Source organism: Protomyctophum parallelum, assembly GCF_964188405.1.
Source record: "Protomyctophum parallelum genome assembly, chromosome: 23".
In the NCBI taxonomy this organism is placed as follows: domain Eukaryota; kingdom Metazoa; phylum Chordata; class Actinopteri; order Myctophiformes; family Myctophidae; genus Protomyctophum; species Protomyctophum parallelum.
The window spans coordinates 14,643,863-14,658,883 of record NC_139715.1 but is presented as its reverse complement, the minus strand read 5'-3'; the positions used below and the strand labels follow the sequence as shown (position 1 = coordinate 14,658,883).

Here is a 15,021-nt window from a genome sequence, read left to right as displayed (position 1 = left end):
GTTGGTGTTGGCTAGACCTCACTCTCGCAGCAACTAGTGGTGCCCCTCAAAAATATAATATAGTTATAGTTACCGTTATAGTTCTTAGTGTGAATGTGAGTGTGAATTTAGTCTGCTCTTTTCTCCCTTCCCCACCAAACATCTTGGCCAAAATATAGCCGATCTACAAGCTCACAACAACTTGCAATGCAAGCCCCCTCTAGTAGCTCTGCAGACTCCCTAGGGCAGGGTTTCCCAAAGTGGGGTCTGGGGACCCCCAGGGGTCCTTGAGGGAGTTCCTGGGGGTCCCCAGCTAAATGATAATTAGGAAGCAAATGGACCGTTATGGGTCTGTAACTCAAAGTGTACAAATGGAACCAAATGGACCGCTAGATTTGTTCTTTTTATGTATTTGCCACTGTTTTCCTGCATTTTTGCCATGAAAATAATTGTGTTATTATACAGTGTTGTTATTGTTGCTGTTTGTTTTTTACTGTTGAGACCGAAGACAAATTTCCACAAGTGGACAATAAATTAAACTAACTTCCTCCACCCTGCTGCACGCAGCAGGGTGGAGGAAGCATGGCTCAACTTTGAGCGCGAACCAACCGTGGAGAGACGTGTTGTACTGAATGAAGCCAAGCAGTTTCTCTTCAGCACATACGACACCATAAAAGGAGAGGAACTGATGGAGAGCGTACAAAGAGTGCAGGCAGCGCATGGTGAACGGCAATATGGGGAGGCCTGGAAAGTCATCAATGAGATGACTGGGCGGAAAAGAGCTAAGGAGGGACAGGTGGAGGGACACAGCCCAGAGGACAGGGTGACTACCTGGTTCGGCCACTTCCAGGGGCTCCTGGGTACAGCAGAGGATGGAGTTGAGGAGGATGTGCCGGCAATCCTCCAGGGCCTGGACATCGAAGATGGTCCCTTTATGACCAGTGAGCTTTCCAAGGCGAAATCCACAGTGAGGGAGGGCAAGAGTGCTGGGCCAGATGGCATACCCCCAGAGGTCCTAAAGAACTGTGACCTTGATGACCTCACCCTGGAGTTTTGCAACCTGTCACTAATGAACAACAAACAGCCTGAAATATGGTCTCTGTCCAACATCATTCCAGTGCCTAAACATCTACAACATCTCACCGGAACATCCACCTCTCACAACAACAGGAGGCACGGTGCTGAAGGAAGTCAAGGACTTCAAGTACCTGGGCTCATGGGTCAACTCAACCGAGCAAGATCTGAAAGTGAGGAAGGCACTTGCATGGAGGGCCCTGAATGGCATGACCAGTGTATGGAACTCCAATCTCCCCCGACAAATCAAATTCTGCTTCTTCTACGCAACAGTGGAGTCTGTTCTCCTATACGGCAGTGAATGCTGGACCCTGAAGCCAACCCTGCAGAAGTCCCTTGACGGGTGCTACACCAGAATGCTGCGTGCAGTGCTTAACATCAGCATGACTGTACATGTCACTAACAAGACTCTGTATGAGGGATTACCAAGGGTGAGCCAGAAAATAGCAGCCAGGAGAATGAGACTAGCAGGACACTGCCAAAGGCATCAAGAACTGCCAGCCAGCAAACTGGTGCTCTGGGAACCAACACACAGGCATCGATCACGAGGACGCCCCACGCTAACATACGTGGATGTACTCAAGAGCGATGCAGGAGTGCAAAGTACCAACGAACTGGCCGGATGTATGGATAATCGGGATGACTGGAAACGACGATGGAGGGCTCGTCTGAGGACAACCTAGAGAGACTAATGGGTCCATTTGGTTCCATTTGTACACTCTCAGAGTTAAAATTAACAATGATTTTACAATGTAAATTGGGGTCCCAGAGATAGAAATGCCATTAAATGGGGGGTCCGTAGACTAATATGCATGTCAAACTGGGAGTCCTTGAAATTAAACGGGTTGAGAATCACTGCTAGAGCCGTAAAAATCTTCTCTCATGAGAGTCCCTGGCATATCTTTTCAAATGGGGGTCCGCAGGCTGATTAGTGTCATTTTGGGGGTCCTTGACATAAAAATGGTTGGGAACCACTGCCCTAGGCCTAGGGGACCCGGACAACCCTGTTTGAAGACCCCTGCCATAAAGCTTATTCGATAAAAAAACACACACACACACACACACACACACACACACACACACACACACACACACACTGACATGGGGATATCAGAAACCCTTCCACGTCAATCTGTCCATACATGCACAACTTTGAATAAAACCTCACAAATTCTAAAAAAGTAAGCTTTACAATGTTATCACGTAGAACGTAACGAGAGCGTTAAAAAGCACAGACGTGCTTTTCTGTGTCTGTAAGCGGCGGACACAAAGCGGTGGTGTTGGCCAGGATGTTTATCACAGATGGCTATCAGGTCAACACTGTGTGTGTGTGTGTGTGTGTGTGTGTGTGTGTGTGTGTGTGTGTGTGTGTGTGTGTGTGTGTGTGTGTGTGTGTGTGTGTGTGTGTGTGTGTGTGTGTGTGTGTGTGTGTGTGTGTGTGTGTGTGTGTGTGTGTGTGTGTGTGTGTGTGTGTGTGTGTGTGTGTTCTATCCTTCTGTATGACTACAACTCAGAGGCAAATATATTGTACTTTTATTCCACTACAATCATTTCACACTTCACAGCTTTAATTACTTTCTACTTTGCAGATTTAGCTTATGAATACAAAATATACATGAACCAATAAAGTGATGTACATAGCATTGTAAGCTTGTAGATTGAACATTTTCAAATAATTGAAAGTACTATTACTTTACTTATGGTGTAATTACTGTATATCTTGATTCCAATACCTTTCTACTTGAATACAGGCCTTTTACTTACTGTGCAACAGAATTTTGATATTGTGGTATTACTACTTTTACAAAGTAAAACATGGGAGTACTTATCCCACTGACCATAACGCTTGTTACATGTACAGTATGCATGATGCGTGTGTGTACTGTACATGTGTGAGCAGATCCATCTGGCTTGACCCCTCTCCAAACAGCTGTCTTTACCTACAAACAGCACCAGTCTGCTTGTTGTTGTGTTTGGAGCTATGCTGCTCTGTGTTTGGGGTCTGTCAGCACCCTATCTAAGTGTGCATTGTATTTAATTGTGGGAGTGGGATTAGGATCATGTCTTGACAGGTCAGGATGTCCTGCGTGCTGGCACAGGGGGGGCTAGCTCTATTCCACAGCCTTTGTCCTCGCAATCTTTTTGACTGTTTTCTTCTTTTTTTATGCACACACAGCAACCTTTTAAAAGTGACCTTTAACAATAGAAAGTACCTGCATCTGCCGGGCAATTTATAATAACCTTTGGCACTTCGTTAAACACGAAGCTGTGCATGGTCACAATGTGGTGGTGTTCTCTTGACTATGTTTTAACAAAGCAGTCAAAGTGACATTAATTGCAGTCTTTGCAATTATATATTTTAAAGGCGGTTTGTTTTGCAATATGTGTGAGGGTAGATGTATACATTTTCAAATGAAATATTTCTAAAAAGGTAAATAGTGGAATTTATATTGCGCTTTTTTCTAAAGTGCCTTACATTCACACCCATGCTCACAGCCTCACACACACATTCATACACTTTGTAGTACCAGGAGGTGGTCGAGCTATGCCAAAGAAGAGAAGGCATGCTGTGAGCCCATTGAAGTGGGATGACCACTCACTGTGCAATGTATATTTGGAGGGTCTGCTTTAATGGCTAAATTGTGTACCAGTGGTCACCGGTCGACTAAAACTAAGACGAAAAATGTTCGTTTACTACCTTTTCTCACTGACGAAAACTAAATGGAAACTAAGCTATGATGATTAAAACTAAGACTAAATATATTGACAATTTTGTCAAAAATAAAAACTAGACTAAAATCTTAGTCAGGGACTAGTGGACAAGATATCCAGTATAAGTCATTTTACACTTGGTTGTATGCTTGCGTGTGCATGCACGTGTGCGCATGCTGTTGCCCTGTAACGAAATAGAAATGTCATAATGGTGTGTGGGTGTTGATTTGGCTTGATTCTGCTCAGAGACCACAGTAGTTTTGGCTTGTGTCATTGCTTGAATGGTTGTCTTATCTGCATACAGTTAAGGCATTGTTCCGAGCTGAAGCATTGTGCGACACGTGGGGTTGACGGGTGGCTGTTCTTTGTTCATTTGATGTCACTATTTAGTTTTTGTGATACTTTAACTTGCTGAGGTTGAACAAAGCGCTGGCGTCTTTGGACGCATCCTGCTCCCTCAAGTCAAGTCATTGAGTTGTTGAGGCTCTTTATTGACATGTAAATGTCCTTACCCTGCAGAATGCTTAGGCTAGGCGGTGGTGGGTGCTTGTAGATGAATAAACAAGATATCCCACCATGGAGGCGTAAACAATTCACTAATGCCGGATTTGCGCTTTTACTCGGAAACCAAACAAAGCATGCTCCCCCCCGTGAGCGTCGTCTTGTCCGGCGTTCCGGAATCAGAGGCCGTTGTTTGAGGAACCAGGGGATGGTCATCGCCACCCACATAGCGTTCACATGTAACCTTAAAGGACCTATAACATAACATTTAACTTTTTCAATTTCTAAATCATTAGAATTTAGTTTTAGTCGAATAAAACTAGACTAACACTAAAATATTCCAGGTGACTAAATGTGACTAAAACAAAATTAAAACTATTCAAGAGACTAAGTGATCTTATATTTTTTTGTTATTCATGTCCTCACTGTATTGCATTACTGCTTGTTTTTTAATGTCGTTGCCTTGCTTTTCTTTTATTCTCCATTGTTCTGTAAAGCACTTTGAGCTGCATTTGATGTCATGAAAGGTGCTATACAAATAAAGTTTTATTATTATTATTATTATTAATGACTAAAACTAAAATCTAAATTTTCTGCCAAAAACAACACTGGTGGGAACCTCTGGTCTAAGGGTTGCAATCTGCAGTTTGACAGCTGTTGTTGGTACATTCTATACATTGCATTAATTTCACCAAATACTCACACAAAATGCACTGTGAACGCAGTCCCAGATGCTCCCGGTGCTGAACATTGAGCAACAGAACGGATGTTTTGTTGTTTTTCCCGAAATAAGTAGAGCATGCTAAAGTTGCATAACTCGATTGTTGTCAAAAACATAATTCTAAAGTTACAACGCTCACTTCATAACATGCGGGCGTCGATGGGGAAAACAACTGCTGTTTAACCATTAACCATTTAACCATAGGCTGGACTTTTTCATGTTTTCAAACATTTTCATATATAAAATTCACATTTTCAAAAACGGCAAAAATAGCATACGATCTACATGGGCACTCACCGTACCCCGATGCAACACGTTGTCTGCTTGTAGACTGCGGATTGTGCAAGTTGTTGTACGAGGAAGTAGGAAGTGGTTAATGTTTCTGTGTGAGTGCTTGTCCTGAAGTGACTTTTGTGTTTAAAAAGACTGTGTGTGTGTGTGTGTGTGTGTGTGTGTGTGTGTGTGTGCGCGCGTGTGTGTGTGTGTGTGCGTGTGCGTGTGTCTCTCTCTCCTCCACAGCTCTCTTCCCTCCTATACACGCTTATACACACGCACAAGTACAAGTCTCCCAGGGTTTTAATTCACTGTGTGTGTGTGTGTGTGTCCTGCTGTGACATTGGGACGTTTTAATGTTGACGGGCTCTAACACAAACAGTTTTGGTGTTGATTCACCCCTATAAATGTACTGTACGGCAATTACTGGTACTTTTGTCTCAGTCTGTGCGTGTGACTGTGTGTGTGTATGACTGTGCGTGCGTGCGTGCGTGCGGCAGGTGGCTCGCCAGCTGCAGCCCTCAGTCATTTGGATCGGAGACGCAGAGAAGACCTTCTACAAGAAAGTACCGAAGACGGAGAAAGAGGTGAAAATAAAACTGACACTGTACAGGTCACAGTATACAGACCAGCTGACTCCAGATCAGTATGTGTCACGTAAGGCATAATGTATGGCTGAGTGGTCATTGTTTATAGATAAATCACCGACAGGCTGATTAACCACCGACGTGAATACATACATTAATAAATTGACACAACAAAACGAGGTATTTCCTTGCTTGGTAAATGAAAGTATTCCATAAAAGTGTCGCGCTGGCCGGCGTCTGCCCGGCTGCAGCACAGTCGGAAAACAAGGAAGTGAGTTGATCAAATAGAATCCATTTTCGTGTTACTGCTTCGTTTATTTCTCACTCAAATGTTTCCAAAAACATTTTTGAGAGCAATGTTTAGCTGTCAATGACATTGTGTGTGTGTGTGTGTGTGTTAACATGGCTGTCATGTTGGAAACGGCACTAAATCAAGCGGCTGCAGCCAGGTTCTCCAAGGGTTTGATTAGGCAGCGGTCTGTTATTGATTCATTATGCAGAAATAACTGACCGATGAATTTGGCGATTGACCAATCAGAAGCATTCAGCAATAACTGACTCCAGATAAGTTAACTATTCCGCTTGGTTAAAATCAGAAAGACTGTAGTGGTTGCTATGGAAACCTCTTTTAGCCAAATTCCACAACTCTGAAATTCATTCAAAGGTTACTTCTCGCATTGTTTTGCTTTATAGCTTACTTAGAATTCGACTTCTTTGACGGAGGTAATTTTATATTAAATAAAATCATAATATTCTGCAAGATAAAAATAATAGATTTAAAGTCAAAATTGTGGTCAGATGCACAACCAAGGCTCTTAGACATTGTTTAGACATTGTTTTCAAGAGGTTGTAGATAGACTTCTTTGTAAAACAGTGTGTGTGTTTCACCTTTCCAAGGTGAAAGTGCTGGCTCACAGCTTAACTCTGAGCTCATACTGCCCTCTTGGGGCAACTTAACATACAAATAGTGGGACAGCATTGTCATTTTACATTTTGGCACATTGGTTCACCACTATTTTATATATTTATTTATTTTATATTTTATATATTCAAAAATAGCACCACAGCACGATAGGAGAAACAAAAAGCAAAATGGCCTATATTTGTAACATTTGGAACAACATATTTTGAGATGGCGGGGGGGGGGGGGGGGGGTCTGCGGCCAAATGCATAGCATTTTGGGGGTCCTTAACATGAAAACGTTTGAAAACCAATAGAGGGTATGCGCGTGACATCATCGTACCTGGAAGTTATGCGAGAACGCCCACTGAGTGGCAAAAAACTACTTTCTGGCCTTGACAGCCCATTCATCCAAACAGAAAAGTCCTGTCCTGCATTCAAAAACTCACCAACATTGCAGCTGTACGAAAAGCTTTAATTATCCTCTTTCTATCTGCAAAAGTTTTTGTTTAATAAGAATCCACCATAGAAATGTTATGAGCTACTTTCTGTCATTTGATTTTTTTTTTTTTAAGTGGCAGAGTTTGGAAGTGCTTGTTTTCAATAACACAACATTTTGCTGCCTCCTGCATTATGTGACATTTAGAAACGGGTGGTACGCAGGACGGTTGAGTGATTTCCAACGAGCGCTTCCAAACTCCAACACTTCATGTTGCGCAATGTTTTGCCACTCAGTCTAGATGAGGGGGGGGGGGGGGGGGGGGCGTGTCCTGATGGGAAAATCATGCATGTGCATACTCTATATTCTATAACGTATAGAAACACGTTTTTTCAGAAAACGTAGATTAGGATTTAGAAGACATTCGTATAGAATCGGCCTGCAGGTCTGAATGGGTTTTAATCCATTCTGGGCTGGAACCCCTTTTGGTGTTTTTAGCATTATGTTATACTTTAGCTATTGAAAAATAGCAGATGCTATTTTCGAAAAATCGTTAAAATCTTTGATTCTGGGTGGGTCCCTGGAACAACATATTTTCAGATGTGGGTCGGCAGCCCATTACATATCATTTGTGGGGTCCTTGACATTAAACATTGATCACCACTGATACAGAAACATAGGTATTTCAGAAAAACTTTTATTTTTTTCGACGTCGGGCCTAAATGGGTTTCAAAACGCACTCTTCCAGATGGAGCCCAAGAGGCTGAAGAAGGACCTGGCTAAGGTTCTCAAGGGCCTGAAGCCGGAGGACAGAGTCCTGCTGGTGGGGACGAGCCACAGGCCCTTCGACGCTGACCTCAAGCCCTTCTGTAAGGTCTACAGGAAGATCCTCCTCATCCCCAGACCAGACTACGCCTCCAGGCTAGGTAGGAGAATTGATTGATTGATTGATTGAAGTATTTATTAACAGTTGCAGAATTACAGTAGACTACATTTCAAGCACAACTCAATACAAAAACTGTCAACTGAGTGGACGACGCCATAAAAGTATTACACTTATTACACCGTTTTCAATTTATCATAACATTTAGAGACGTACAAATATACACATATATATACAAAAAACTGGAAATCATCATAGAGGAGGTAAAAAGGGAAAAAAATATATACAGTGAGGGGAAAAAGGGGTGGGTGAGGGATTCAGACTTTACGTAGGTGCCCTCTTTGAAGGAGTCAAGGGATTTGCATGTCTCAATGACAGTTGGTAGTGTGTGTGTGTGTGTGTGTATATACTGTATATATATATATATATATATATAATTTTTGCTTTATTTGCACGATGCGTTCGTCAGGTGCTTCGCATATATATATATATATATATATATATATATAAAACTATACGTTGCTTTTATATCAGGGAAAGCATCTGTGTCATTTTAGTTGTTAATACTATATATCGTTGCTGTCAGGTAGAACCCTTTTCATATCTTTCATATGCGTTTTATTTCCATAAATTTACGCCCTACTACATGATCAATGATCATCCTACAGTGTACAATTTTCAATTTAGCAGACACTCTTAATACAGAGCGACTTAAGCAAGAACAAAAAGCATGGCAATACATCATGAAACATACGTAAGCTAAGAACGTACGTAACAACCACATAATAACGTAATAACCACACTCTCCCCTGTCCTTCCCTCTGCCCCCTTCGTCGCCCGCACTGCCTCCTCCAGTCCTGTGGAGGGAGCTGTTGCACAGCGGTGGTGGTGCCAGGGCCGGGCCGGGCCTGGACCTGAGCTCCCTGGCCAAGGTGACGGACGGTTACACCCCTGGTCACATCCTGCGGGCGGTGCGCTGGGTGCTGAGTCCCCGCAGGCTGAGTCAGCTGCCCTCCAGAGCCCTCGTCGCCTCAGAGTTCATCCCCCCGCTCGCCCGACAGGACCCCGTCTTCAAAGAGGAGGAGGAGGCCTTCAAGGTCAGATTTTGTTGAGTAAAACTATGAAGTTTGTTTTCGCTGATGAAAAAAATACAAATTTTGCCATGATGACTAAAACTAAGACTAAATTTACTGACAATTTTGTCGACAAATAAAAACTAGACAAAAATGTTAGGGAGCAGAGATTTGTTGCGCTGTTCTGAAAAGAGCAGATCTACAAGCACACAACGTGTCGCGCTACGGCGGGTTGTGTGCTTGTAGATCTGCTGTTTTCAGCCAAGTGTAAAATCAGCCATTGCCGTCATCAAAAAAACAACTGTAGATTTAGTCAACTAAATGCTATTTAGTCGAAAACTAGACGTTTCTAGACAAACTAGACATTTCAGATGACTAAAATATGACTGAAACTAAAATAAGTTTTATTCCAAAGACTATGACTAAACCAAAATGAGAATTTGCTGCCAAAAATCAACACTGTCAATCACGGGTTTTATGGCAGCGATTCCCATGCAGCCTGTGGGCCCACGCGCAGCCCTCTTGGTATTGCAAGCGGGCCCCGAATTAATATTGTCAATCACTACGATTTTAATGAGAATATAACTATTGCAAGATTTGCAGCTGTCCGTAGGTGCCCTTTGAGAGCGGTTTTAAAGGAGTCAAGGGATTGAATGACCGTTGGTAGGGCGTTCAGGGCTCGACAGTGCGACTAGGTACTCGCATTTGCGACTAAAAATATCACCGTGCGAGTTGTAAAATGTAATTTGTCGCACAGGTGCGACTACAGGATTTGACCATTCAATCGTGATAAAGAGAAGTCTCTTGTCTACAGCAAGTGCACATTCTATAGTCGCGGTTCTATACCTAAATCTATATTTCTGAACGGCGGTGTCGTTCGCCAAAAAGAGCAGAGCTACAAGCTAACAACGTGTCGAGGCTCAATGCGGCGTTCATTTGGAGATCTGTCCCCTTTGCTCCCACCGCCCCGCCCCTCCCTCTGTTGCTTCTCAGTTCTCTTCCCCGTCAGCACTGAGCAGCGGAGCGAACGCAGCAGGGTAGCACAGAAGACAGAAGGAGTTGCTAGGACCCCGACACGTTGAATACTAAAGTTATTTAGAAAGTTTGTAATGTTAAAACATCACTTGATATAACTTTTAACCAAACGTGGGTGAAACAGCGTGCAGCCGCGCACGTAAAGAGTGCACGTGCACACGCACATGGAGTAGACTGATTGATTGGTATACCAAAACAACCCTTGCTTAGCACCTCGCTAAAAGCGTGTGCGCAGCGCAATACGAATGACCGACCTGGCTGGATATATTATTAGTCAGTGGCTAGCTCAGGTCCATAACTCTAAATGCAACGCATTAGACTAGAGCTATGGACCAGAGCTAGTCAGTGGCCTCACTGGCCTGCATAACGAGCAACGTAAAAAAGGCAAAGATCCCCCCCCCCACCACCTCCTTCCACCACGCCGAGGTGTAGCCTATATGTCCGATGTTCTGTCTGAACTGAAGCAGTCAGAGCCAAGGAGAATGTTACAATACTAATTCACCATTGAGTAGCCTCTGCACTGTCTAAATGTCACACTCACATGATGGAACAGCAAGATAAAAACGGATAGTCTGTCTGTCTGTCTGTCCATCCATTCATAAAATGAATTGACTATCTATCTATCTGCAATTCTGCATACCAAACTAATAGTCTATCAGTATAAAAACAAATTGATTATATAGATTATATAAAAAAAATATGATATCCAGATGAATATCAATATTGTGATCATTTCTGAAAATATATTGTGATATAATATTTTGTCATATTGCCTGCCCCTACCTCATATCACTTTATTAAAGAAAAATCACACCTGTGTGAAGTGAGGGGCACTCTTATCATCATACATCATGGTTTAATTTACGTCATAATTATTGGAATTTTGACCTAATTTCTCCGTTCATTGTCAATGCAAAATATTGAGACGTGTGGGGACTAAAGCTGTATATAGGAGGGGCTAGCGCCCCTCAAAAACACATTATTTGATAACTTTTCATCGTGCTCCTAAAATAATTTGTGTGCTACTAGATTTTTCAACTTAGGCGCACACGTGCTACTTGGAAAAATGCTAAGCGTCGAGCCCTGAGGGCGTTCCACATTTTGGTGGCATAGAAGCGAAAATAATTTAGACTAGTCATTGGTTAGACCAGTCATTAGTCCTACAACTACAACCTATCTCAAACCCTCACCCTAAACCTAACCTCCCACGGGGCAGCACACCTAAACCTAACCTTAACCCATGTCTAACCAATGACTAGTCTAAACTAAGTATGCACCCCGAATTTAGTCCCTTGTTTGTCCCGAATCGGGACTCAGGAGGCATACTTTGGTTGGACAATGGACATAGCATTGGTTCGACTGGATTAAGGTTGGTGAGGGGTGCGTTAAAACGACCGGATTAAGGTTGGTGAGGGGTGCGTTAAGGGTTGGGAGAGGGTTAAGGTTAGGTTTAGGTGTGCTGCCCCGTGGGAGGTTAGGGTGAGGGTTTGAGATATCGGACCTGCCGAATCTGGGTTGCACATGGTTTGTTGAGCTCCCCCTGGTGGTGTGCGTGTGGACTTTGTTGACATTAAGGAAGTATTTAGAGAGGTACATGGTATCTTGGTGGTTTGCATTGAAAAGATCATGGCAGAAGCAGAAGAATGAATACCTGGCAGTCAAATGTGTGAATGAGATGAAGCCTTGAAGAGCTATTTTACACTACAGTATTGATGTATGCACAATGAACAACCTGCCTCACAATTACTAATATGCAATAAAATAGTACAGAATAGAGTAGAAATACCGGTATGTATTGTGTTCACAGCGAGGGGCCATAGTTCTCTCGCGTGCGTGGGTGTGTGTGTGATTGAGTTGAAAAAGTGTATCCTTGCAGGAACTAATATCAGCCAGCAGAGGGCAGCCTTTCTCTACTATGTTTGTTCAGTTGTGGGACCGAGTCCAGACTCAGATCTGTGTGGGGGTTTACTGTACTGTACTTGTGAGGGGCCCAAAGTTCAGTAGAATTTGACATGGACAGTGTGAGGTCCATTTTTCTCATCCTTACAAAAAAAATGGTTTAGTGGTTTAACCCATTTAGACCTGAGTCCGATTCTACAAATGCCTTTCTAAATCATGACAGTTTTCTGAAAAGCCTATGTTTCTATGTCAGTGGTTCTCAAACATTTTCATGTCATGGACTCCTAGAATTATATGTATTTGGCCGCCGACCCCATCTCAAAATATGTTGTTCCAGCCTCCAGGGACCCCCCAGAAGCAAAGATTTGAGTTACAAACGTTCGCTCTGAAAGAATATATATTCAGATCTTCGACACATTTTCACGATTTTTCAGAAATTGCAGACCTACAAGACCTACTAGTAACACGCCACTCGGTGGCGCGCTATGAGCTTGTAGATCTGCTATTTTTCAATAGATAAAGTATAACACAATCCTTAAAACACCAAAAGGGGTTCCCATCCAGAATAAACAGATTTGGGGAGTTAGGCTTAGAATAAGGAAAATATTTGGGTTGGGCTTATCAGGGATTGGAACATTTAGAGAGTATAGGCTTAGGAGTTGCCATAGACACACACCGAAAAATAGCTGATCTACAAGCTCACAACGCGTCGCAAGCTTGTCGACAGTTTTGCATTGGTGAATCTATATCTCTGGGGGTGCATACGTTTTGTCCGACATACCATTGGTCCGATAATGACAACCTATCTGAAACCCTAACCCTAACCTCCCACGGGGCAGCACACCTAAACCTAACCTTTAACGCATTACTCACCAACCTTAATCCAGTCGGACCAATGCCTGTCAAACCAATGATATGTCGACCCAAAGTATGCCTCCCAATCTCTGGTGGGACGCTATTTTAAAGACGCTTTCACGCATGCACGTCGCTTAACGCTACACTACATGTCACTCAATGTATCCCTGCCATGTGTCTAGGCCAGTGTGGTTTTCAACCTTTTTCATGTCAAGGCCCATTATTTATTCGGCATTTGAGCCATGTGATGAGGTATAGCATATCTAAACCAAAACTTTGGGTATTTTGTTAAAATAATGTAACTCTTGAGAGCGTAAAATTAAACCAAATGGACCCGTATACGGCCGGGTCCATTTCGTTTCATTTTACGCTCTCAAGAGTTAAAGATCTACAAGGGTCCATTTGGTTACCAAATCTGCATTAATTTAGCTGGGGACCACCTGGAACCCCATCAAGGCCCACTGGTGGTCCCCAGGACGGCAGGACCACAGGTTTGACCTGAGGAGGATTCTACAAATGTCTTCTTTCTGAAAAAACTATGTTTCTATGTCAGTGGTTCTCAAACTATTTCACGTCAATGACCCCTAGGAATTATCTGCATTTGGCCGCCGACTCCCATCTCAAAATATGTTGTTCCAGGGACCCCCCCCCCCCAGAAGCAAAGATTTTAGTTAAAAATGTTCACTCTGAAAGAATATATATTCAAAGATGTGCGCCACATTTTCACAATTTTTCAAAAATAGTAGATCTACAAGCTCATAGCGCGGCACCGAGTGCTGCGCTATGAGCTTGTAGATCTGCCTAAAACGCCAAAAGAGGCTCCCGCCCAGAACGGGTTAATACAAAGTGTGTGTCTTCTACAGATGTGGTACAGCAGAACCCCACTGGGCAGGAGGAAGGCACGCGCGGCAAAAACCTTAGAAGAAGCAGCCGAGCTGAAGAAAGGTAAAGACGGGAAGAGCAAAGGAATGTCAAAGACCGACGTCAAGAAGAAGAAGAACATTACATCCAAGAAGAAGTGACAAGGTGACTGAGGATCTGAATCTAAAGCAGAACAAACTCTATACATGTATGTTTACTGCTGAAAAGGACGATGCAGAATTTCCGAGTGTGTCCGAGGATTATGCCAGGGTGTGTGTGTGTGTGTGTGTGTGTGATCTTTGTCACTGTCGGGTGGAAACCTCATACATCTAAACGCTTATTACTTTACAGCACTTGGTTCCCAAACTGTTTCAGGTCAAGGTCACCCAAAATGACATTCATTAGCCCGCGGACCCCCATTTGAAAATATACGCCAAAGACCCCCATAAGAGACGGTTTGTATGGCTCTAGCAGTGATTCTCAACCATTTTCATTTCAAGGGCCCCCGGTTTGACCTGAATTAGGCTACAGACCCCCATTTAATGGCAATTCTATCTCTTGGACCCCAATGTATATTGTTAAATCACTGTTACTTTCACTCAGTCTGACGTTTGCTTTCGTCTCTATTCTTCTGCCTGCACATATACATATGTCATGTCCTATTGTGAGCGATTAGGGGAATGGGATCAATGTCACATGATTCCCTTGTTTGACCCTGCAAAAAAACTCTTATTGGCAGAATCGCGGAAAGAAATACTCACTTTAAGAAGAAATCTATATAAAAAATTAAATATATATATATATATATATAAGATTTTTTTACAGAACTACTTGTCTAAAACAGGAGATGCTTTCCAGGTTTTAATGGATTAAAGCCAAAACTGCTTAAATTAATAATTTGAGCGTTTTAACCCATTTTGGACTGAGGTCGATTACAAAAAGGTCTTCTGAATTCTAACAGTTTTCTGAAAAACCTATGTTTCTATGTCAGTGGTGCTCAACCTTTTAAAAACCTATGTTTCTATGTCAGTGGTGCTCAACCTTTTTTATGTCAAGGACCTCCAGACATTTCTATATTTGGCCACTGACCCTCATCTCAAAATATGTTGTTCCAGAGACTCCCCAGAAGCAAAGATTTGAGTTAAAAACGTTGAAAGAATATATATTCAAAGATTTGCTCCACATTTTCACAATTTTTCAAAAATAGCAGATCTACAAGCTCATAGCTA

The 15,021-nt window shown here is 42.7% G+C and overlaps 1 protein-coding gene across 1 annotated transcript in view; it reads left to right on the top strand.

Annotated features, from left to right (window-relative positions):
* drc11 (dynein regulatory complex subunit 11) overlaps positions 1-14,355 on the top strand; it is a gene marked incomplete at its 5' end in the record, with an annotated part of 102,889 nt that extends 88,534 nt beyond the window's left edge. Inside the window, 4 exons of the mRNA XM_083758384.1 lie at positions 5,761-5,847; positions 7,935-8,112; positions 8,925-9,166; positions 13,795-14,355. Coding sequence (XP_083614510.1) covers positions 5,761-5,847; positions 7,935-8,112; positions 8,925-9,166; positions 13,795-13,953 — 666 coding nt within the window. The 3' untranslated portion in view covers positions 13,954-14,355. The remainder of the gene's footprint in view (positions 1-5,760; positions 5,848-7,934; positions 8,113-8,924; positions 9,167-13,794) is intronic.
* Between the last annotated feature and the right edge of the window lie 666 nt (positions 14,356-15,021).